General features: G+C 37.4%; 1 protein-coding gene across 5 annotated transcripts in view; it reads right to left on the bottom strand.

Annotated features, from left to right (window-relative positions):
- The window catches only part of LOC150094664 (NPC intracellular cholesterol transporter 1-like), a 672,338-nt gene that overhangs the window by 609,904 nt on the left and 36,398 nt on the right, over window positions 1–26,036 (bottom strand). For all 5 annotated transcript variants that reach the window (XM_090411086.1, XM_090411087.1, XM_090411088.1 and 2 more), the window contains exon 3: window positions 7,495–7,726. In XM_090411086.1, coding sequence (XP_090267212.1) covers window positions 7,495–7,726 — 232 coding nt within the window. The remainder of the gene's footprint in view (window positions 1–7,494; window positions 7,727–26,036) is intronic.

Here is a 26,036-nt window from a genome sequence, read left to right as displayed (position 1 = left end):
AGAATTATAATTTCCAACAGCACTATTATCTTCAAACAGATTTTTGTAGTGTTTTTGAAAGGAGTCAAGGATATCTTGAGTGGTGGACATGTCTTCTCCATTAATGCCGATTTGAGTAATCGTTCTTTCTTTGCAAAATTTTGTGAATTGTCTGCTGAAGAATGCAGCTAAAGGACAATCTGCTAAGTGCTGCTGTATTTTTTTATCTTAAAATTTCTTTCTTCTACTTGTTTCTGCCTTTCCAGTGCTATCTCTATTTAATGTTTCTAATGATGTTGCTACATTCTATACCATTGCACTGGTTTGTTACAAACCAGCTTCTCTCTTTATACAGGTCTTTCAACTTTTTCCTTTAAAGGAAAGCCTGTTCCTTTCCCCATTCCATCAAATTCTGCTTTACTACTACTTTGAATTTTAACCACATATCCCAATTCCAGGTGACATTATTCCAATTTGAACAGAGGGCCTGGAATTTAGTTGAAAAGATTTAACGGAAAATTTGGTGGAAGTCTCCATGGTCCAGAAGCGATCTCTACTTTCTCCATGCAGTGGAACTTAAGTAGAACTGGATTATGATCTGACATGCTGATGTCAAGATGTTTTATCTGAATTATCCTATTTATAAGAGAAGAAGAGATATAAATTCGATCAATACGAGTACCAATACTTGATTCATGTACTGTAAGCCTGGGGATTAGGTTTGTGAATCCTCCATGTGTCTACTAGTTGAGCATTGTCAAGACATGTTTTTAGCTGTGCATATCTCACTTTTCCACTCCTAGGGTGTCCTCCTATTTTGTCTAATGTGGGATTTTCAGTACAGTTCTAGTCTCCAGCTGCTATGATGTAGTGAGCACCATATAAATATGGCTCCAATTCAGGAAGAATTTTTGTCTACCTGTTCCACTGGATGGAGCATAAACATTTGTAAACCTCATTACACATTCACAGTATTTCCAGTCTATTGTCAAGATTCCCCCCTCCTGTATCCCTCTGATATCACAAAATGACTCAAGGAGGGGAGCAAGAATAAGAACTCCTACTCCAGCCCTGTTAAATCTTGCAAAGCTCCAATAAGAAAGAAGTGGATATCTGACTATTAAAGTTTTTATAACTTTATCAAAAGTCTGTTTCTTTGAGAAACAAAAACCTGATATTATGGTGTAGCATCTATATCTGACTAGGAAAGTGGCTCCTGCAGATTTGGAATTTTGGGGCTAATTTCTAGCTGATTTGGTCGTGCACTTTCTGTGATTTTACCAAGTGTAGTTTGTTTAAAAGCACCATCTTTACTAGACTGAATTGGAAGATCTGAGAATTCTTCATTATGCCTCTCTGATATATACGGTGCTCTAATTGGCTGTACTGGTGCTCCCACTTTTTCAGCAAAAGTTCTAAAAGGACAAGTGTTAATGCAGTGTTCACAATATAATAAATTTAGTTTAATCCTTTATCCAAGTGTGGGATACAGGTGCAAACTTTGTTTGCTTATACTTGGATAAAGGATTAAACTAAATTTATTATAGTCTAACCAAGTGAAAAAAACTTCCAGCAGTGTTCAGCACTTTCGCATTTCTGAACATAGCTTCCTGTTTAATTTGCCTATGGAGTCCTCGTGTGTTTAATGAGGTAATGCAGAAAGGAGATGCTATGATTAATGAAGTGTTACTGGTAAGTCTTTAACTTCTCTATTTTGAATGAACCTGACGAGACCTTCAATCTCTGAAGGAGCAATTGTGTAGCCTGCTTCTTGTAAGCTGTTTTCCAGTTTTTTTGTTTTTTTTACAGTTACTTTCCCTTATTTCAATTTCATGCCTATCATTCTTGATTTGGAAGCTAGTTATTTTCTTTTCGTATGATTTGGAAGCTAGTTATTTTCAGTATGATTAGATGATAATCATACTGAATCATACTCTGAATCAGAAAATTTTATTATTTTTTCTTTAATTGTATCTCTTTCTTTCCCTTTATTAGAATGAGATAGTTCTTCATATTCCATAAACTCTTCTGAGCCTAAAGAGTTTTCATTCGATGATCCACAACCTTCACCATCTTTACATTTTTAATTATTTCTTTTAGATGTAGTTCATTTTTTTAATTTTTTTTGTTTATCCCCAATTTTTTTTATTAATTCATCTTTCCTTTTCAATGACCTTGTCTGAATATTAAGTTCTTTCAGTTGTCTTACTTGATTTTCTGTTTCTTCTCCAGTTTCTCCTTGTAAAATAGTTTCATTTTTCTGCATTTCATCTTGTATCTGTTCAGTTGTTATACTAGCTTCATTATTGGTAATTTCAACTGATGATGTTCTATTTATATCCGACTAGGAAAGTGGCTCCTGCAGATTTGGAATTTTAGGGATAATTTTTAGCTGATTTGGTCGTGCACTTTCTGTGATTTTTATTATTATTATTATTACAGGCGACTCCAGGGAGTCCGTAGACTCATCGAGGGAGGCCCTAAACATCATGTCCACACAACTATTCGACATGCTCACAGTATCTATCATATCTATCATGTCTTAAAATAAAATACATTTTATTTTAATTTTATTTTATTTTATTCTAAGGAAAGTTATTGACCTTTTTAGTTATTCTATCATACCTTGCCTTGAACTCATTTACTGTCGTAGCACCCACAACACTCTTGTTCCACTCATTTACCACTCTAAAAGTAAAGAACCCAGCTCCAACACCCTTGCTAACCACACTCTTTCCCAGCTTCCATAGGTGTTCCCTAGTTCTCCCACCACCAGTCCTGATCTCAAAAATATCCTCTGAATTAATCCTATACAAACCTTTTAGCAATTTGAATGTCTCAAATCATATCTCCCCTTTTCTGCCTATCAACTAATTTCTGCAACCTACAAATCATCAAGCTGTTCTCATAAGGTTCATTCCATAGACCTACTATCATCTTGGTCACTTGCCTCTGCATCCTCTCCACCTCCTTCCCATCAAGAAGAAACCTAGGTGACCAAATCTGGGCACAGTAGTCGAGATGAGGTCTTATCAAGGCTCGGTACAGAAGAACATTAACTTGCTTGTCTCTGCTCGTCAAAGTATTTTTCAGCAACCAAGTGATTTGATGAGCTGATTTAGCCACTTTTGCAATGTGTCCCCTAAACTTCATCTCCCTATCCACCAATGCTCCCAAGTCCCTGGCATTATCAATGTGGTATACTGCTGCTAATCTTTTCACCCCAAAATGCATAACCTTACATTTTGTCACATCAAATTGACATCCATTCTCCTTAGCCCAGAGCTCCAATCTATCCAAATCATCCTGCAAGATTTTGACATCTTCTGCATTCACTATTGCCCTACCCAACTTTGTATCATCAGTGAACAAATGAACCATTCCTCTTAGATCCTTCCTTATATCGTTAATGAACAAATTAAACAGCAGTGGTCCAAGAACAGAACCCTGCGGCACACCACTAATTTTACCAAGTGTAGTTTGTTTGAAAGCAACCATCTTTACTAGACTGAATTGGAAGATCTGAGAACTCTTCATTATGCCTCTCTGATATATATGGTGTTCTAATTGGCTGCACCAGTGCTCCCACTCTTTCAGCAAAAGTTCTAAAAGGACAAGTGTTTATGCAGTGTTCAGAACTTTCACATTTCTAACAGGGTTTGAGACACTGATTAGCGATATGTCCGATCTCCAAGCAGTTGAAACATTTAGATTTGGGACAGTTACCACCCAAGTGATTATATCAACCACAATGCAGGCATTACTGTTGTACTTCGGGATAGTCTACCATAACTAGGGGGTCGTACCGATGTTGACAAAATTTGGTATGGGTGTCTTAATATCCGTTGTGAAGGTAACATCACCAGAAAATCAATTTGGATCTTCACTTGATAAACCTTTTCGTATATTACCAATCTAACCCCATCTCAAAAATATCTGTATAAGAATTTCATTACTGTTCTTTATATATTCCATCGGAAATCTTTCGATTTTTATTGTTTTTACCTGGCTCCCAATTATTACAGGAATAACTGCGCTGCCTTCAAAAGTAAAACCCTGTAATAGTTTGTCCCTTGTTTCCACATCTTTAACAATTAAATATTTCCCTCCACCGTAAGTGGTAAAAGAATAAATCTTGTTTGTGCTGACTATCTCTTTTAAAACCTCAGTTACCCATCTCGCTTCTTCACATCTGGGAACTTCAATTCCTAGAGTTTGCACCCTTGGAGGAATTGGTACCATTATCTCAAGTGGGAAAAAGACTTTAACCTCTGTGTTTGATTGTAAAAAAAAAAAAAAAACCTTTCAGTCATAAGACTGAGAATTAGATAATCTCATGATACAGAAATAATTCTACACCACCAGTAAATGCTTTATTTCAGCTATTATAAAATGGCAGCCAGGATACCACTAAAAGTAATCCTATAATGCAGATATTAGCTGCACTATCAGCAATCCAATTTAAAAAAAAAAAAAATTCTAGTGGGGATAAAACCACCACTAACACCAGTAAAACAAAATCAAAATCTACCTTGCCAAAAGCCGTCTCTTCAGTGAGAGCCAACTTTCCAGTTTAGCTGCCACTTCTTCTCTCGATTGTCTACACAGCAAGATGTCATCTGCCTACAACATTGTCCAAGGCACATCTTCTCTCACCTCCTCTGTCACCACCTCCATCACAATAGAAAACAGAAACGGACTTAATGCTGACCCTTGATGCCAGCCAACTTTTAGTTGAAAACTTTCTGCCTGTCCCAGACAGGTCCGAACTCTTGTCTTCACATTTCTGTACATCTCCCGCACCAACCTCACATATTTCTCTGGAACCTTCTTCTCCCTCAGACACCTCCAGAATTCTTGCCTTGGCACTTTATCGTAAGCTTTCTCCAGATCAATAAATGCCAGATGTAGCTCCCATTGTTTCTCTCGAAATGTTTCCATCATCTGCCGTAACCCAAAGATAGATTCTGTTCTTGATCTACCAGGCATGAAGCCAAATTGATCCTTTGCAATCTCCACCTCCTTCCTCAATCTTCCATCAAGAACCCTCTCTAGGATTTTCATTGTGTGGGACATCAACTTTATTCCTCTGTAATTCTTACAGTCTTGTGCATCCTCTTTTAGAGTGCCTTTGTAGATGGGGACAAGAGTACTCTCCCTCCATTCCTCGGGTATATTTTCCTGTTGGCAAACTTTCATGAACAGGTCCCACAGCAGGTCAATTCCTTCTTCCCCCAGTGCCTTCCATGCCTCCACTGGAATCCTGTCGGGGGCCCACCGATTTTCCATTCCTCATCCTCTTAATGGCCTCCATCACTTCCATTCTGCTGATGTTCTGCACCATCCCTTCAGAAGGCTGCCCATCTTCTCTGTGAGTCCTAGCATTTTCCTCATTCAAAAGTCCCCCAAAGTATATTCTCCATCTGTTTCTTATGTCCATATCCCTCCATAATACTCTTCCTTCAGCGTCTTTGATCTGCCTCACATGCAAGATGTTCTTTGCTGCTTTATTTCTACATTTCGCTAGTTGGTAAATTTTTCTCTGTCTTTCCTTTGTTTCTAATTGATCATACAGATGTTGATATGCCATGGCCTTCGCCTGTGCCACAACTCTCTTGGCTTCTTGCTTTCTCTTTCTGTACACCTCTCTGTCCTCTTCCACTCTTGACTCATCCCACTTCTGTTTTGCCTTCCTCTTAGCTGTCACTGCCACTTGTACATTATTATTCCACCACCAACCCTCCTTCTGCTCTCTAATCTTTCCAGATGTCTCAACAAGCACCTTGATTGCACAGCTCAGGATTACTTTTGAATTATGTTTCCACCAATCTTGTACACTTTTAAGTCCATCCGAAATCCTCTCTGCCACCCTCTCCGTAAAACGATTCCTCACACTCTCTTCTTTTAAGCAAAACTACTTAATTGTTTTCATCTCATGACTTCCAGAAGTTCTTATCTTCGATCTTATTTTAAAGTCTGCGCACAGCAGTCCGTGTTGCTGTGCCACTTGATCTGTTGGAATTACTTTACAATTTGTCACAACCTTAAGATGTTTTCTTCTAGTCAAAATGTAGTCAATTTGTGAACTGTTGTTACCACTCCTAAATGTTATCAAATGTTCTTCCCTCTTGTAGAAAAATGAGTTCACAATTGCCAGATGAAACACTACTGCAAAGTCCACAACCCTCTCTCCTTCCTGGTTCATCATTCCCCCTCCATGGCCGCCATGCACCCTTTCACAGTCTCTATTCTGTCTCCCTATGTGTCCATTCAAGTCTACTCTGACAATCACCATCTCGTTTTCTTCCGGTTCCCTCATTTCTTCATCTAACACATTCCAGAACTCATCTTTCTCCTCTGCTGTACAGCCAACTTGCGGGGCATATACACATAATGCGACCACCCGCTCTTTTCCAAGACCCAATTTCACTCGCATGATCCTGTTGTTCCCTCTACCCACTTCCAGTACTTTGTCCTTCATTCTGCCCACACCACAATTCCTATACCATTTCTTCCCTCTTTATTCGCTACAGAGTAGAACAATTTAAATCTATCTTCCAGTTCCTTTGCCTTTTCCCACTTCCACCTTGTCTCCTGCACACATAAAATGTCCAACTTCCTCTTTCTCATCATATCTGCCACCTCGCTTCCCCTTCCAGTCATGCTTCCAACATTCAGTGTTCCCACTCGCAACATCCTCTCCACCTTCTGGGCTCGCTTCTTTAACCACACCCACCCTTGATGCGGTAGTCCTCGTCCACTTCTCGCAGCTGTAGGACGATGTGGCTGCGCGTCGCTTAAGGGGTATGCTCTAGCCCTTATATAATTTTCTCTTTTACTCATATCATAGCTAGAGCTGGCAGTGAAGGTTTACGACCGGATGCCCTTCCTGACATCAACCTTCACCATTTATCCGGGTTTGGGACCGGCACCTATTGAGGCTAGCTTTCCTATCTTGCTAAGTCATTTTGTCTTATGCAGCCTCCTTCGGTGGCTGCATAAGACAAAATGACTTAGCAAGATAGGAAAGATTCACCCCTAGCCCTCGAATACTCTAATAGCATCAGGGGGGGAAGGAGCAAGGAGAGGAGAAAGAAGCAAATAAAGAAGGGGAGCGACCAGTCTACAGAATAATATAACAGATGTATATTCCATGAAGTAAGGCATGGTCCAGCATCTGGTGCTTCGGGTTTGCCATGCCCATACTGACTAAAGTGAGCCCTTGAGGATTAATAATAAATTATAATAATAATAATAAACCTAAGTTACTTGTCTGAAACAAGACATCAGATCTAATATATCAGAAGCAGAGATTAATATGATAAGTAAACCACTCTCCATAAAGACAATAAACTACTCATTATAAATAAATAAAGAAAATAAGTGTTGGACACACTTTCAAGATACTGGTATTATCATATCTACTATAAATACAAGATACTGGTATTATTATATTTACTATAAATAAAATTAGTTATTCAAACTCATATACTCATAAGAATAGCAAAAACTCACCCTCCATATATGTAGTACTGTATTTCAGCTGTTACTTGTTTACCATGTACTGTATATTCTTTTGACACATTTAAAAATAATTTCTGATCTGTTGCACAAGACATGTCACAATGTAACTTTCTAACATTTCGAGTGCATGGTGGACATCTACCAAATCCCACAGAATCCATAAGCTTATAATTTCTTGACATTGTTCTCACTTGATCAACATTGCAACATAAATTCCAATCTCCTAGAAATATAGTAAATAAATATTGATTAAAAATTTAATGCAAATTATATTAGCACTGAATTTAATCAGCAGAAACCTATTATTATTCATTAAAGGTGTCACCTTGGTATCACCTCTGGGTCTGGCTCCCACTGATGAGACCTCAATAAAGGTCGAAACCAGTCTGGGTAGTGACCCCTCCCATAATGCATAGCATTATACATGTCTGCAAGGAGATGTGCTTTACATTATGGGATACTAAGGCAAGTGATGTGAAGTCATATCACCTTTACCATAAGTTGTCCCAGTCCTGAAAATACTTCAGGAGCAAACTCTGTTTGCTTACACTTGGTTAAAGGATTAAACCAAGTATATAATTTCTTGGTATCTTTAATTTATAGTACTTTCACTTGAGCATGCTTGAAAGCTATAAAGTTCGATGTGGTGGGGTATCTACAAAATATACCCCATGCCGTGTTGGTCTTTTTTGGCTGTCTGGCATTCTGGGTTCCACCAAGGCTTTGGATAGAATGGAAACCGAGATGATGTTTTTGGGATGGAGGCTGTTGCTGACTGGACAATGCACTTTGTTATATATTACCGCTTCACTGATAGGTGTTTGACTGATGGTATCAGCATTAAATTTTGCAAGATGAGAAAAAGTGTTCCAGTCAGCCTGGTCCATTTTCCATATAGGTATCTGTGTGGGTAAACATGGTTTGTGTGAAGACATTGTGCAAAGAACAGGAAAGGGATCGCTTCCATATATGTTCTCTTCAATATCCCATGTGAGTAGTGAAAGAATGGAAGGGGAGCCGATTGTAAGATCAAAGTTTGCTCAACGGGTAGGCATATAGAAGTATTGAGTTTATTATTTAAAAGGGAGAGGTTATTATTATCAAGGATTCTTTCAATTATTCGACCTCGTCTATTAGAGTTGGTGCTACCCCACAGAGTATTGTGATCATGACCATTAAAGTCACCCATCAAAAGTATGGGTTCAGGCAGTTGCAAGATAAGGTTATCAAGATCAATTTCGTTTAACTCAGCACTCGGTGGTAAATAAATTGAACATACTGTAATAAGAAATCTCACTGAGAGGCAAATCACTATTGCTTCCAGAGCAGTATTAAGTTGGACATGATGGAAAGGAATATGACTGCCCACTAGGATAGCTACTCCTCCAAGAGCAGGACCACCTCCAGTTCTATCCTTGCATATACAACAGTGAAATTCCTATAGGTAGGGTCCTCATTGGGTCTTAAGTACATTTTCTGTAGACAAAAACAGAAAGATTTGTGTTTCTGCAACAAAATCTTGATATCATCAATATTCTGGCAAATTTCCATTGTAAAAATTTTCCTATTGTTTGATTTTATAGACTTGTCTGGTTTTTAGAAGGTTGAGGGCTACCTATGTCAGATTTATATTTATCAGTTATTTTGGGGAAGTATGGATGGCCAGTGTCCATCTCTTCCTCTGATAGAATATTCAATACATCTGATGTGTTAGGGTCAGTTGGTAAGTTTAGTTTACTTTTAGTGGGTACCAAAGTATCCATTTTTTCTGTGGGAGTGGGTGGCGGTTTATCTTTAAGTGATATCTTTGCCATAATTTTTTAGACAAGTGAGTTTTCATCAAGTGGGTCCATTTCTGGAGTTGTCTCTGGAGTAAGGCCATGTGACTGATGCACTCAACAGAGAAGCACTCGTGATCATAGGTGCAGGTATGGTGAAACAGACATACAAGTCTAAGTTGCTGTTGGCACTGTCTTATTGTTACCTTCTCAGCATAAGAAAATCTCAGAGCAGGTGTGATGGTGGCAACTTTCTTTTTGCATCCTGATATGCTATATTTTGCTCTGTTTTCATTTTTTGTATTTCTTTTCATCTTTCCACTTCTGACATGCATGAGAGTAAGCTGGATGATCTTCCTGACAGATGACACATTTAGCTTTTTTCGTACAGCAAGATTTGTTATCATGCTCTTTACTACCATATTTGGTACAGTAGTAGAACCATAACAGGCAGTTTGGGCACATCCATATCTCTGGCATTTAAAGCATCTTAGCAGGTTGGGGATGTACATTCTAACAGGACAACTGAGATATCTTGCTTTTACAGATGTTGGAGGCTTAAGTGTATCAAAAGTAAGGATGATGTTCTTGGTTGAAACCAGGCGACCATCCCTACGTATCAGGATGCGCCTCACACCTGTCACTCCTTGAACTTTAAGTTTTGAACATATCTCCTCATCAGGAACATCAAGGAGATCCCATTCTGATATCACTTCTCTACAGAAATTCAATGTTTTATGAGTTACTGTGATTTGTATTCCACCCATCGTCATTGCTCTCGGTAGTTTCTCGGAATGTTGCTGACACAATGCTTCCACAAGGATATCACCAGAATGCAATTTCTTAACAGTTTTGGGAGGTCCTGCCAGTCCTTCTAAACCCTTCTGAATAAAGAAGGGTGACATTTTCCATATCAGTTTAAATTTAAATTAGCATGATTAAAAATGTTGGTACATTTATACAAGTATCATATATCTTTTGTTTCTTACTTCTCTTTCCATATGCTGTACCTACAGTATCAGTACTTGGTTGGGACTTTGTTAGGGCCCCTGAAACGTTTGAAGATGAAGGATTCATGCTCAAGGAGGTTTTGGTTTGGAGCCAGAGCTCCCCACCCACCACAGAGCCACACATGGACTCCCACTGACTGGCAAGCAATGACTGCAATCAGGAGTGGAATGCCTGGGCAACCACGGATGCTATACCATCACTACAGCAAGCCTAAGATCCTGACCCCCAGACGATGGGGCGAGAGACTTACTGCAACACTATTGACCCTTGCAGGCAAGCCCACTAGCCGATTGATCCTGGCTAGTGGGATTGATCTTGCCGAAGCAGGGGCCAAAGTAGTGCAAGACAACCAGGAACCCCCTTTCCGGATGTTCACAGGTCAATAATAACAGCGGCAAGGCGTTGGATCCCAGTGGTGGTGGTGATCTGGAAAAAAGGATAGTGAAAAAGACTCAGGAGAAGTAGAAAAAAGAATATGGGACAAAAAGCAAAGAAAAAGAGGAAGAATGAAAAGGGCCAGTACCATCACTGGGAGGTCACCTCCACCATGAACAAGTGCCCCACATGGAGGGTGCTACATTATGCATAGGGACTGGATAATGCTTTCATATGCACAACATGCATAAGATGCTATCTTTTCTCACTAATTAACTCAATGTTCTTTATTCCACCTCTGAAACATTGAGGAGATTTGAACGATAGCAAGGATTAGTACTGGTAGCATGGATTACGCTTGAATAACTTTGATATCAAGTGCTTGGGAAATTTATTGTTCACAAAATAATGAATATGAATAGTGGGAAATGAGATGTGTCTATGTGGATTCATGTGTATTAAACTGAAAGGTTGAAATATGAGACTAATGGCATAGAGGGTAAGAGAGAAAATAACAGATGAGAAATGGCTGCCGTAAAGGCAGAACTAATTTTGTCAAGGGGAGGGGGGGGGTAGTAAAAACTATGGAAATATAGTGGTGGATTTAATTCAAGATTCAATGCTGCTTGTTATTTTAACAAGTTCTATGAACAATCATTAACCCAGCATCCATTTGTTGTGTGTATAGACACTAATCATAGAAGCATCAAGAATAAAAGCAAAGAGTTCTTGGCATTTGTAGATATTGTGAAACCAAAAATTATTATAGGCATTAAGGAGACCTGGATGATAGACGAGAATACTATTACAGAAATAGAATATGGTAATTTCGGTTTATTTATAGAAGAATGGCTTACATACCATTCTTAGCATAGTTAAGAATGGCGTGTGAGCATTGTTCATGACTGCAGATGAGTTAAATCCAACCAGAGTGGAATATCCAATGACAGAGGTAGCATGAGTGAATGCTGCAACAGACCAGATCTTATGAAGAGTTGATGAGTTGCATACATATATGGATTATCATTACATGTGATTTCAACAATATGGATACAGACAAGAAGAAGGAGGAGAGGAAAGCGAGCAAGACGAGAGAAAGTGAATTTACAGAATTACTCAGGAATAATTATCATAAGCAGCACATGATCGAAGGGATTTACAGTATAAGAACACTGGATCTAGTATCAGCATATGAAAATCTACCTATAAATTAGTTGACTATTATTTCTCAAACTAGCAAGAGCAATCATGGACTTTTGCATTGGGAGGTGACAATGAAAATTCAAATTCCTGACATATACCCTCAAGGGTTATACAGGATATGATAGCACTACATGACATGAAAAATTTACATCATTACTAACTTCCTATCTACAAGTTTCCTCCAAATCAGTCTGTTACCTGTCAAGACTCCAACATTATCAAATCTTATATTTCTATCTTCTAAGGCAATTTTTACTGTATCAATACACCTACAGGGTGTTCGGGATAAATTTGACATATTTATAATTAATTATATTTTTCCGTAAGTTACATGTATTAACACACACTTCTCTTCATTTAAAAGTTTGGACCCTTCTTCATTCATATACAAGATGTCAGAAAGTATGGATAGCTGGAACCCACCTGAATCATGGAAGAGAATAACTTGTATCATGATGATTCGTGCCCGCCATCAAAATAAGGATATTACGACTGCTGCCCAATGCTCCCTGAATACAGTAAAAACAATCAGGCATGAACTAGAGACTTGCAATGGTGACTACGAGGATGTAGCAAGAAGAAAGATCCCTAGCAGACGATCTGATTGCGTTCGTACAGCAGAATTCCTCGCAAATCTGCAGGAACAGGTGTTGAAGAACCCTGGCATTGGAATTCGGGCTTTGTTCGTGGAGTTGCTAACTGTAGTCAAGCCCTGGATAACAAGGGTAGCCAATGGTAGGCCGTATGTATGGCAGCAGGATTCGGCCCCTTGCCACACCTCTGGGAAAAGTCAAAAATGGTTGTCTGAAAATTTCTACGACTTCACCAGTCCAAATGTTTGGCCTCCAAACTCCCCAGACCTTAACCCCATGGATTATTTTGTATGGGGCGCAGTTGAAAAAGACACCAATCGCACTTCCAGTAATACAAAAGCCCAGTTAATGGATAAAATTAAAACAGTTTTTGCGGCCCTTCCCAGGGAGACTGTAGCATCAGCTTGTTCGAGGTTCCGAAGCAGAATTGAAGCTGTGATCGATGCTAATGGTGGTTATTTTGAGTAAATCTTGTTGATAGTATTGTAATTAACTCTGCCTGTAATGTTTTTTTGTCAATTCATTAAATTTAATAGATACAAAGAAGATTTTCTTTTTCCTTACGAAACTGTCAAATTTATCCCGAACACCCTGTATATCTTGGTCTTCCTCTGGGTCGTTTTCCTCAACTTGGCAGAGAACACTTCTTTTGCTAATCTTTCCTCTCTCATTCTGCTTAAGTGACCATACCACCTGAGATTAGCTCTGCTAACGCATTCCTGGATGCTGACAATGTCAAGTTCTTTCCTAATATCCTCATTTTTAACATGATATTGCCTCTGATGCCATCTGTTCATGCCCCTAATCTTTCTCAGAACTCTCATATATGCAGTCAATAGTCTTTGGTCAAGTGTTTTACTTCTGACCCGGCTCTCAGATCCATAAGTTAAAACTGGTTTGAACACTGTCTTGTATACAGCTAATTTAGTGTTTTGACTAATTTCTCTCTTAATCCAAATAGGTTTATTCAGTTGACTTCCTACTATACCAGCTTTGTTGATTCTGTTGTCTATTTCCATATTTAATTTACCAACCTCACTAAAAATTATGCCTAAGTAGCTGAAAACTTGTTCTATAGGTACTCCATTCACAATGCAGTTGATATTTTCAATATTCTGCCTATTTTCATTGTCTTTGATTTGCTATTGCTGACCTTCACACTATATTTATTACAACAGTTATTTAATTTAGTCAGGAAATCTTGCAGACTTGCAGTGGATTTATTTAGAAGTATAACATCATCTGCATATAGCAAAGAGCTGAGATTAACATCTCCAATTTTGATATCAGATTTAATACCACTTTCCTTCAAATGTGATCCATATAGATAATAAATAACAGAGGGGATAATGTACATCCTTGTCTGACACCAGATTTAATATTAAACCATCCTCCTGTACTTCCCTCAATTCTAACTGCTGACTTACAAGTCAAATAAAGATTAAGTATTGCTTGATATAATGCCCCACTGACACCATACAACTGTAGTGTTTTCAATAGCTTTTCAATTGTTACCTTGTCCTATGCCTTTTCCAGATCTACAAAACTTAAATAAAATACAGATCTTTGTTATATTCCCATCATTTCTCAACTATTTGTTGTAAAATGAAAAATCTGATCCTGACAGCCTCTATTTGACCTGAATCCAGCTTGTTCTTCACCAAGCTTCTCTTCCTCAATTCTTCTCAACCGTTTCTCAAGTATACTTGCATATATCTTACCAGGAACACTCAATAATGAAATACCTCTGCAATTCTCACAATGAGTTTTATTTTCCTTTTTATATATGGGTACTATGAGAGCACTACTCCAATCATCCGGAATTCATCCCCTCTGTCTAGGCCTTCTGAACTATGTAGTGCAGCCACTGTAAGAATTTTACACCTCCATACTTGATCATTTCTGGTCGAATATCATCTACTCCTGCGGCCTTTCCACATTTCAAGCCTTTGATGGCTTTTTCTACTTCAAGTATGGATATGTGTTCCTGACTGCATGCCTGGTCAGTGTTTTTTACCACTATGTTATCACTGCTTGTTTCATTTAGCAATTATTCGAAGTAATTACTCCATATGTCAAGGATATATTTTCTCCAGTTTTCATGTCCCTTTATCATCTTTAATTCCTTTTACAGCACTCTTTCCTCCATTTCTGAGCTTCTTCAACAACCTCCAGAATATCTTGCCACCTTCTTGATATTTATTTTCTATATTCTTACCAAAGTCCTCCCGTGACTTTTGTTTAGCTAGTTTTACGCAGTGTTTAGCTTTCTTACATTTGTCTCTGTATTCTCTAAGAGCATAAGCTGACTTATTTGCCAGGAACTTTTGGTATGCTTTCTACTTTTCCTTCACTGCCTCTTTAACTTCCTATGTCCATTGGAGTTCTGATTTTTTTTTTTTTTTTTGCAGACAACCTCACCACATGCCTCTCTGGCTGAATCAATCAGAATTTTCTTCAAGGCTTGCCATGGAATCTCCAAGGTTTGGTTCCTGTTCTCAAACTCTTTCATTTTTTCTTCAATAATCTTTGTGTATTTTAGTCTACAGTTCACATCTGAGAGCTGCTCAACTTTTATTCGCTTTAAAGCTTTCTTACATGTTATTCTTTTCAATATGAAATTCAATTTTATTCTGCTCAAGACTAAATAGTGATCGTTTCCAATTTCAAATCCTCTGTACACTCTGGTATCCTGCACCAGGGAGAAAACATCACTATCAACAATAACACAGTCAATGAGACTTTTCTTATTCCTTGCCTCTTCTCTCCATGTGAATTTGTGCACATTTTTATGCTGGAACATTGTGTTAGTAATAACCAGTTCGTGCCCTATGCAGAAATCCAACAGGTATTTGCCATTATTATTAGCTTTGCTCTTTTCTCCAAATTTTCACAAAATATTTTTGTATGTCTGACAATCATTTCCTACTCTGCTATTTAGATCCCCAACAAGGACCAACTTTTCCTTTTTCATTGTGTCAGCTGCTTTCTCTAATGCCTTAAATATTCCTCCAGTTCTACCTTAGTAGAACCTTCTCTGGGACCATAGGCACAAATAAATCTCATTATCCAGTTCTCCATTCTGATATTTGCCCACATCACACTACTTGAGATTGCTTGCCATTTGGGAAGATTAGCCCTGTATTTAGCGTTCAATACTATGCCTACTCCTTCTTTTCCTTGATTGTCATTGACTGAATATAACATTTTGAATTTATTGCTGAGAATATTAAAATATTAAATGATGGTATTACATGACAAAAGGGCATAATTATATTATTATTATTATTATTATTATTAAAACAAGACCTCATGGAGTCAAAGACTCATCTAGGAGGTCCTTTTATCTCACACACATCTCATCATACCAGGTCTTAAACACATTCAAACTCCTTGCAGACACCACACTCTCAGGCAAGGCATTCCAATCATTCACAACTCTGCATGAAAAAAACCTGCCTCTCACTCCCCTACTCACACCCTCTTTATACAGTTTCCAGGTATGACCTCTGGTTCTCCCCTGATCTCCCACTATTCTCTGTAGAACTTCTCCACCATTGATCCTATAACAACCCCTTACCAACTTGTAGGTCTCTATCATATCTCCCCTCTTCCTTCTCTCCACTAGACTCTGCAAATTACATCTTTTCAATCTTTCCTCATACTCGACATTCCAGAGGTCAGAAACTACCTTAGTCAGTCGCCTTTGCACCCTTTCCAACATCTCTTCATCCTTCTGAAAACCAGGTGACCAAATCTGGGCACAATAGTCCATGTGTGGCCTAATCAAAGCCTTATACAATGGAACAAGAATCTCCCTACTTCTACACGTCAGTGTCTTCCTCATCATTCCCAGAAGTCTTTGTGTTGTCTTCACAATTTTGGAGATGTGTCCCCTAAATTTTAGATCCTTATCCACTATCACTCCCAGATCTCTTATTTCCTCTACTTCCAACAATATATTCTTACCAAGCATAAATTCTGCATCCCATCTATGTTTTCCAAATTTTAAAACCTTACATTTTGCAACATTGAACTCGCATCCCCATTTGCTTGCCCAATCACTCAATTTATTCAAATCTTCTTGCAAGGCCACAATCTTCACTACTCTTTATGGTTCGTCCCAACTTTGCATCATCTGCAAACAACTGAATATCTCCATCCAAATCTTTGCCAATATCATTAATATACAAGTTAAATAGTAATGGCCCTAAAACAGATCCCTGAGGCACTCCACTAGTGACTTTCCTTTTCCTGGATATTGCCCCCATACACAACTTGTTGATACCTATCAGATAGCCAGTCTCCAATCCAATGCACTAATCTAATATCCAACCCCATCTGCTCTAGTTTGACTGTCAACTTATCATGAGGTACTCTATCAAAAGCTTTTGCAAAATTCAAGTATATTACTGTGTATCCTTCTCCTCTGTCCAAGGAAGCAGTCACTTTATTGTAATAAGTAAGTAGATTACTAAAACACGACCTCCCTTTAGCAAATCCATGCTGTCCATCATAGATTATACCATTGTTGTCAACCCAACTCTGGATCCTAGTTCTCACAAGCTTCTCCAACAACTTAACCACAACACCTGACACACAGATAGCCCTATAGTTTGATGCTTGAGTTCAATCACCTCCTTTATGAAGTGGCACAATCTTGCCCTCCTTCCACTCTTTAGGGACTTGACCAAGTGCAAGACTCTTATTAAAAAAATATGTCAAGGCAGGTGTCAACTCTCTGGCACATTCCTTCAGAATACGCGGTGATATATTATCAAGTCCCACAGCCTTATTTACATCTAGTTTACTCAACTCCCCAAACACCTCTTGCTCACTTACAGTCAGTCTCTCCTCCCCATCATCAACTGCTCTTAATCTCTCCATGAAGTCACATTCACAAGATTGAAAGATCTTTATGAACTGCTCATTAAGTATCTCCACCACACATTCTGCAACAGCTGTCTTTATACCATTTCCTCCAATCAATGTCATCCTTCCATAATCATTCTTTCTTTTGCTGGCTACATATCGAAAGAACTCCCTAGGATTCTTTTTAGCTTCATTAGCTAACTGCTGTTCATACCGCTCTTTAGCTACTCTCACCAACCAAGTCACTCTCCTTGCCTGGTCTTTGTAGAACTCATGAAATTGGTTACTTCCACTTCTCTTATGCTGCCTCCACAATGCCCTTTTTCTCTGTATTGCATGCTTAATCTCTTTATTCATCCATCTCACACCTAACTTATTTAACCTTCTCACCCGTGGTATACATTTAGACATTGCATCCACTAAATATTTTTTGAAAATCCCCCAAGCTGCATTCATCTCTTTTCCAGCTAACTCCTCATTCCATGCTACACCTGCAAGCTGTATCCTGAGCTCTTCATAATCACCCCCCTTGTAGTTCCACATATACCCTTTTTTCACAGGGGTCCTTGCACTGCTGGCAACCACCCAAGTAATCACCTCATGGTCACTTTCACCAATTGGTGAATGATTTGATACCTCATTGATAATTACATCCTCCGATGAGATGACCAAATCCAAGACCCTTAATCCTCTTGTGCCCTCTGTCACATACTGTCTGAGGTAGTTATCCCTCAAAAACTCAAGAAACTCATTTTCTTTACTTCCAGTTGCTATCTCTTCATTCCAGTCTATATTGCCATAATTAAAATCACCCATAATGATCACCCTTTTCTTATTTGCTTGGCTTATTTGACTATACATTTCACTATCACCACCATCCACATTACCAGGTCTATAACAACATCCCACCAAGTATTTGATTCTATTCACCTCTATCTCACACCATACTGCCTCAAAACCACTGGCCCCATTTCCCTCTTGCATCTCTACCTTGTATGGACATAACTCTTTCTCTATCATCAATAGCACTCCCCCTCCCTTTTTACCCCTTCTATCCTCACGAAACACATCATACCTTTCCATCTCTATTCCTGTCAGGATGTCATCCTCATCTAACCATGTGTCACTTATTCCGACAATCTCTGGGTGCACAGACGCAATTAGTGCAACCATTTCATCCGCCTTGTTTCTTATACTTCTAGCATTGGTATACAAACACAACAACTCATTTCTGGATCTACAGCTAGTTCCACTGATACCACTCACTCGATGTGATCTCTCCATGCTGGACTGGGGCCATTTCCCTTTCTGCTTCTTCATTTTAGAACCCTTTGCAATTCCATCTGTTTCCTTTTGATCCCTGATCATCTCATTACTTTCCTGCCTACACATTCTCTCACCTCCTCTTGGAGCACCCACCTTTCTCACGCTGTGTATCCCTGTCCACCCTGAGCCTCCCCATTTCCCTGCTCCTCTTGCACACCCATTTTCTCATTTTCTATACTCATACCACTCACTTCCACATTCATTTCCACTCCTTCAATCTCTCCTGTCTTACTCTCCTGCTCTTCCACATCACTCCCCTCTCGATCTGATTCATTCTCTCTATTCACTTCTCTTCCTTCCAGCAGCAGTCTCTCCAAGCGACTCACACCATAACCACTCAAATGCAGTCCATCGCTCCCATACAGCTCACTTCGTCCCTCAAACTCATTCCACACATTAACAAACTGTACTCTCATCTCCTCACACATTTCAGCCAGAATATCATTCATAATCCTTGCTCTCCGCATCATTTCACCACAATCATACCTAGGCAACACACTGACCACCCTTCTTGTCACACTATTCTCCTTTATCTTTCCAAGCAGTCTCCTGACATTCATTTTGACATGCTCTTTGTTCTCTCTGAAATCATTCGTACCAATTAACTCTTTTGCTCGTTCCTGCCTCATATTCAATGCCTCAATCACTCTACTCATTTTACCGCCTGGAAAACATACCTTGTGCATTTTATCCTCTAGCACACCTTTAATAATGAAGTCGCCATACAATGCCACTCGCTCATCTTTTGTTATCTCTTTCATGCCATCATGATTTATTTTAATAGTTTTGACCTGAATTCTCTTAATTTCATTCCGCATCCATTTCATTTCTTGCTTCATCCAATTCACCTTCTGAACCTCGCGACACATTCACTCTATCATTAAATCTTTCTAACTTTCTAACTCTCGACCCCCTCTTCTCACTTTCCCTCTCATTCATCCTTCTTTGTTTCCGTACTTTCGGTCCAACATACGTCCAACTTTCACTATCATTCTTCTCACTTTCACTCTCACATATCTTTCTTTGTTTCCGTACTTTCAGACTAACATGCGTCCAACTTTCGCTATAATTCTTCTCACTTTTACTGTCATTCATCTTTCTTTGGTTCAGTACTTTCGTTCCAACATGCGTCCAACTTTCGCCATCAGTCATTCTTTTTTTACTATCATTCATTCTTTCGATTTTTTTTACTTGCGATTTCTGCACCACGCCATTTCTACTTTCATTCGTTCTCTCAATTTCGTTTCTTTCTGCCTCACTTTCGTCCCTTTTAACATCCGTTACGGTTGTCAAATCACTCTTTTTCTTTTTTCCTGATTTTTTAACATTTTTTCGCCTGTCTTTCTCGCCATCCTCTTTCAAACGTGCACTCACGACACAATCGGTACTAGCACTTTCTGTCATCAACTTCATATTCGCATTCATCAATTCCTCGTTCAGGTCACATTTCGCACACACCCTTCTTCCATCCGCACTAAACATCCACAAATCATTTATGTAGTCGAAGGAATACATATAACAGACCTCACACTTAACGAACCGACTGAAATCCAAATTAAAATCCTGGAATGACAATGCCGCCGCCATTTTTTTTTTTTTTCTCTGCAGGTTACTAGGTCTAATATTAACGTTTTCGTATTTAGTTTAAGCAAGAAAAAAAAAACCCCACACTAATAATATCGGTAGCGTACAACGTTTACAGCCGCTCTTACTTAAACAATTACGCATATATACTTAATTATTCCTAGTAAAACTTATCTGAATCAGGAGCTCTTCAAAACACGTTCGTAGCGCTTGACCCACTAGCGCATATATGTATTTATATGCCAGGTAATTATAATAAACTAGGAAATCAGGTTGAAATAGTACATTAGCATGAGAAAGCATGTGATACAGAAAATTACAGTGCATGGAAATTAGCCAAAGAGTATTGGAAGGAAGTGAGTTATATCTGACTGCATATCTATAGTTAGGAGAATTAATACCATGAAGTTTAAATGGATGAATAACACTTTACAGCAAGAGCAGCATAAAAAGAGAATGTTGTAGGTCCAATATCATGAAAAGAATGATGACAGAGTACAGGCGCACTATATTTATTTATTTATTTATTCGTATGGAGTTTCCTCCCTTTTCTTCCCTGTCCCTATTGGAGCAAGCTGAGCCCCCCCCCCTCATGGGGAGTTAAGTATTTAAGACTGTAGATCCACATGTGTTCAATGGGACGGTTTGCCTGTTCTGGGGGACAAAAAACCAGAGTTTCCGGGTGAAAAAACTCCTACCTCCGTATGAGACTGGCTAACTCACCTTTATCGAAAGAGACCAGATAACGGTTCTTCATGTCATGGATGGAAATGGAACTCAGGTCTTTCTGATCAAAGGGCTTTGTCTATACCAACTGAACTATGGAGGCTCGCAGGAGCACTATAAAGAACAGGCCAGGATACACAGAGTAATGGTCATTGTGAAGAAGTGAAACTGGATTATGAAAAGAAGTTAGCTAAATGGGTGGAAGACAATCCGAGAGAATTTTATTTCCATGTAGCAAGCAAAAGAAGGAAAAACATGAAAGAATAACCATAATAAATGTGGATGAGAGAAACATGCCTGATGCACAAGAAATAGCTGAGGTGTTAAGTGTTCACATTAGTAAAGTATATATTCAAAGCAGACCCATCAGCTCTCTGGATACTAGGTAGAAATTGAATGAAAGAATGGAGGTAGATGAGTTATAAGTATTACAGCTATTCTAACAGATTGACTCAATTACAGCAGTTGGAGTGCATGGGATATCAGCACAGATGCGAAAGGAATGTGCAGGAGAGTTAGCAATGTTGCTGAACTGGTCTCAGTTCATGCAAGATGCCTAATTAATGGAAGAAGAGCAAAATAATTCCATTAGACAAGGGTGGTAAGACTGATGCAGTGAATTACTGAATAATTAGTCCATCAAAATACTGGAAAGGCTGATTAGGAATCACATCTAAAACCATGCTCCTTTATATAGAAATGGACAATACTTCTGGATTGTGCCAAAGCATCTAACAGGATTCCAGACTGGAAGAGGTTATACAAACTTAAAAGGATGGGTCTGCAAAATAAACTTGAGACATGAACGGGAAGAGTGGCTTACCAACAGGTATCAGGAAGATGGTTTGATGAGCAAGAGGATAATCAGTGGTGTACCATAGGATCATTCTTGCACTTAGGCCATTGTTGTTTCACTTGTATTAATGTAGAATCTTAAGTGTCATATCCAGTTATTTGCTGATAATGCTAAGGAAGGTAGCTGAAGCAGAGTTGCATTGGATAACTAAACTGTTAAAGAAAAACAGTAACTTGTCAGAATAAGTAGTTATTCTCTCACTTTACAAGCTTTGATTAATACCGCATCTGGATTACTGTGCACAAATATTCATCACCTAGGTTCCAAGGAGATGCAGAAACAGTTGAAAAGATCCATTGGTGAGTAACAAAGGTGATAATTCATCTCATCCGATTGGTAATGGGTTGAGTCCACTAAGAAGAAAGGTTCTCCACTTATCGTGATCTTCAGCCAGCTCAATCATGACTTTATAGCTGGGTAGATGTGAATGTTCTTTCAGCAACTTTATCCAAGTACTTCTTGGTCTGCCTCTAGGTCTTTTTCTTCCGATATATCCATTCAGAGCTAAATATGGGAGTCTATGAGGGGCCATTCTCTGAATATGACCAAACCATCTCAGTTGATGCTTAATGATTATGTCTATTATATTATCTGGGAAGTCTAAATCTGTTCTGACTTGATCATTAGTCTTGTGTTGCATCCAGTGGGTGTTATTAATTTTTCTGAGGCATTTCATTTCAAATGCTTGAAGTTTCTTGATTGGTTGTTGAGTTAATCTCCAGGCTTCTGAAGCATAAGTAGCATTTGGGATAATAATTATTTTATATAATTTTAATTTTAGACTCGTTGTTTTGTTTAGTTTATTCATGTTGGTCCAACCTAGGTTTAGTCTGTGTTTTACTGTTTCCATATGGTTGAGGTTACTAGATATAAGACTGCCAAAATAAACACATTTATTAACTTGTTCCAGCAGGTGATTTTCAAGATTTATAGAAATATTTTCTTCTTCTCTACCTATCTTCATTATTTTTGTTTTGTGAAGATTTATTTTCATACCATAAGTTTTACAAGAGTCATTTAAAATATTAATAGTTTTTTCTAGCTGTGGTTTAGAATCTGCTAAAATAATGATATCATCCGCGTATTTTATGTGATTAATGTTGGTACCATTGATTTTTACACCTGGCTCATCAGCTATGGTTTTACAGACTTCTTCTAGGAAGAGGATAAAGAGTGAGGTGCGAGAGAGCCAAGTTTGAGCAATACATGGGGAAGAAGAGAAATGATAGAGACATTTAAGTTAATAAAAGGATCTTAACAATATACACACAAGTGAGATTTCACAACTTATGACTGATGAAGATAGAATTCTGGGTCATCTCTAGAAGCTAGATAGAGGTGTGGTTAGGAAGCATGTCAAGTCCAGGTTCTTCTCATAACAGGTGATGAATGTGTTGAATGAGCTACCACTAGATGTTGCGAGTGCATCTTTAGTGAATGTATTATTATTATTATTATTCAGGCCTCCATGGAGTTACAAGACTCATTGTGGGAGGCCCATCCTAGAAAACACAAAATCTATCATACCACTCAAACACACTGATCACTCGTGCTCTCACCACTATCAAGCAATACATTCCATGGTTCAACGACTCTCTGTGAAAAGAATTAATAAGAGCAGTATTCATGGGAAGATATGATATACAGGTAGTTCCTGCCTTTATGAATTAATTGGTTCCTGGAGACCGTTCGTAAATCGGGAATTCATAAAGCAGGAGTTTATTTGCCTCAGAAATAATGCTATAAGCAAGAGTTACATTCATAAGAAAGAATATATAAAATATAAAATGAATATTAAATTATAAGAAAAGACTTTACTGGCCAAACATTTACATATTTAAAAAATAACATAAGAAAAATTTAAAATTAAAAAAGATTCTTTGAAAAAAAAAATTAGCTCATTTCTATATCACTGGGTGAATCAGCAACCATCAAGGTAGTAGGGGATATATTAGGAAGCTTCGGTGCATCTTTTTTTTTTTTTTTTCAAAGAAGGCTTGAGCGTCATCTGCTTTGGTGACTTTCACTTCTTTTCATTTAAAACAGCTTGACAGCAAGCAGAAGCATTATTCACTTTGCAGGAAATTTTACTAAATCGTTCAAAGTCTGAATCTTGTGATTCAAAGATTGCTTGAGCTTTTTTTTGTGAAGTTTAAATGCTTCTTCTATGACTTTTAAAGTGAAAAACTGAGTTGGAGATTTATATTCATTATCTTCTTTGTCTTTTTCTTCTTCATTTCTTTCTTGTTTCTCTAATTCAAGGAGATCATTGGGTGAGAGTTCCACAGTGTGAGATTGAAGCAGTTTATTAACATCACCTTCTGAAACTTCCATTTGCAGCTGGTTAGCCATACCTAAGATCTCTCGAGTTTCAGAATTCAGAATAAAGAGCTTTAACAGTGCTGTCCACTTGATGGCTGGTAATAATTTCATATTTTTTCTCTAACATAATTGCTTTTCTTTGTTTCTTTTGCTCATTTTCTGGTTTTGCACTGTTGCTTCTTTTTGACATTGTTCGTAAAGGGTTATAGTTAGGATTATATTGAAAGGGTTATAGTTAAAAAGAAAACAAATAAAAAATCAGGTGTAATTGAAGAAAACTACAAATAACACACTCGCGTCGGCAAGGCTCGTGAGTGACTGAAGCTCATTCTAACTGATCATTACTCATTCTTCATTACATACTGTGTACTTCCCCATATGTGCCCCTAACCGCCTTCGCTGCACACAATTTAAAATAAAAAATCTGATCCAAAAAATTTGTAAAGCGGGAATTCGTAAAGTGAGAACTACCTGTATATTTAAGTGATCATCTAAATGGGCTCTTTCTTGATGGGTTGTTGAACTTTCTGGAACAGCATTCATAACAATAATAAAAATAATAATAAGATCAAATACCTGGCACCAAACTTAATAAAATGTAGTCAATTCTTTTAAAACCATTCCAACTTTGATTTAAATTTACTTCTATTTAAATATGCTTTGTACATCACCAAACTCTATCTCAGAATCATATAATATGCATCAGGCAGAACAACCAATGTTTTCAGATCATGAATTTTATCTTATTATCTTTATTATTATTATTATCATCCTCAGATAAGCTTCGAGGATGAAAGCTGAGGAATTACATCTCATCCAAGAGAAAAATAAATAAATAAATAAATATCTTTCATAAGTAACCAAATGCATGTAAAGTACGTATCACATGAAAACCAATGTATGTAATGTAAGTATCACATGTAAACAAATATACGTAATGTAAGTATCATATGTAAACAAATGTACGTAATGTAAGTATATGTAAACAAATGTACATAATGTAAGTATCATATGTAAACAAATGTAAGTAATGTTGTATCATATGTAATCAAATGTATGTAATGTATGTAATAACTGTAACAAATGTAAGTAATGTAATAAAACAAAAAAAATTAAAAATGTAAAAAAAAATTTATTATTATTATTATGTGTTGTTAATTTTGAAATATAAATGTAATAGATAGAATGCAGAAAAAAAAAACTAGTATATATATTTATACAAATTTAATCCATAACCAATATTGTCAAAATGAAAGAGATTACTCTTAGCATATTATATTAATCATTGTAAATATGTATGTGAAAAAAAACCGTAAAATACAGTGTTGTTATTAATAAAAAAAAATATTATTAATATTATTATTCAATTTAAAAATAGCATTATGAAAAAATGAAATGAATCCATTCAGCATTCTCTGCTGATACCAAAAAAAGAAACTATGAATATAATTTAAGAATTAATTGAACTGCAGATGAAAATATAAATGTAAATGACAAAATGCTGAAAAAAAAATTTATATTTATCTAAAAAAAAATTATTCCACAACCAATATTGTTAATATGAAAAATATCTCTCTCTTAACACACGAAATGAATAATTGTAAATATGTATGCAAAAATGGAAAATACATTGTTAGTTGTTATTATTTACGTATTTAAATAAGATATTCACTTAACATTAAATACTGAATATTTGTAGTGAACAAAAATGTAATAGTAATACTTCAATTGTATATTTGTAAATATTTTGTATATATGAAGAGGATAATAAATTTTGTCAAAAAAAAAAAAAATTATAAAGATTCTCAAATGGGATCTCCATGATGAGCCACAAATGAGAGTTTCACATAATCATCATGATAGATTCACAGTCATCATAGGAAATCT

This window comes from Typopeltis vanoorti, chromosome 21 (genome assembly GCF_054136105.1).
Source record: "Typopeltis vanoorti isolate ZY-2024b chromosome 21, IOZ_Tvanoo_1.0, whole genome shotgun sequence".
NCBI lineage: Eukaryota > Metazoa > Arthropoda > Arachnida > Uropygi > Thelyphonidae > Typopeltis > Typopeltis vanoorti.
This window is presented reverse-complemented; position numbering and strand designations above follow the sequence as displayed.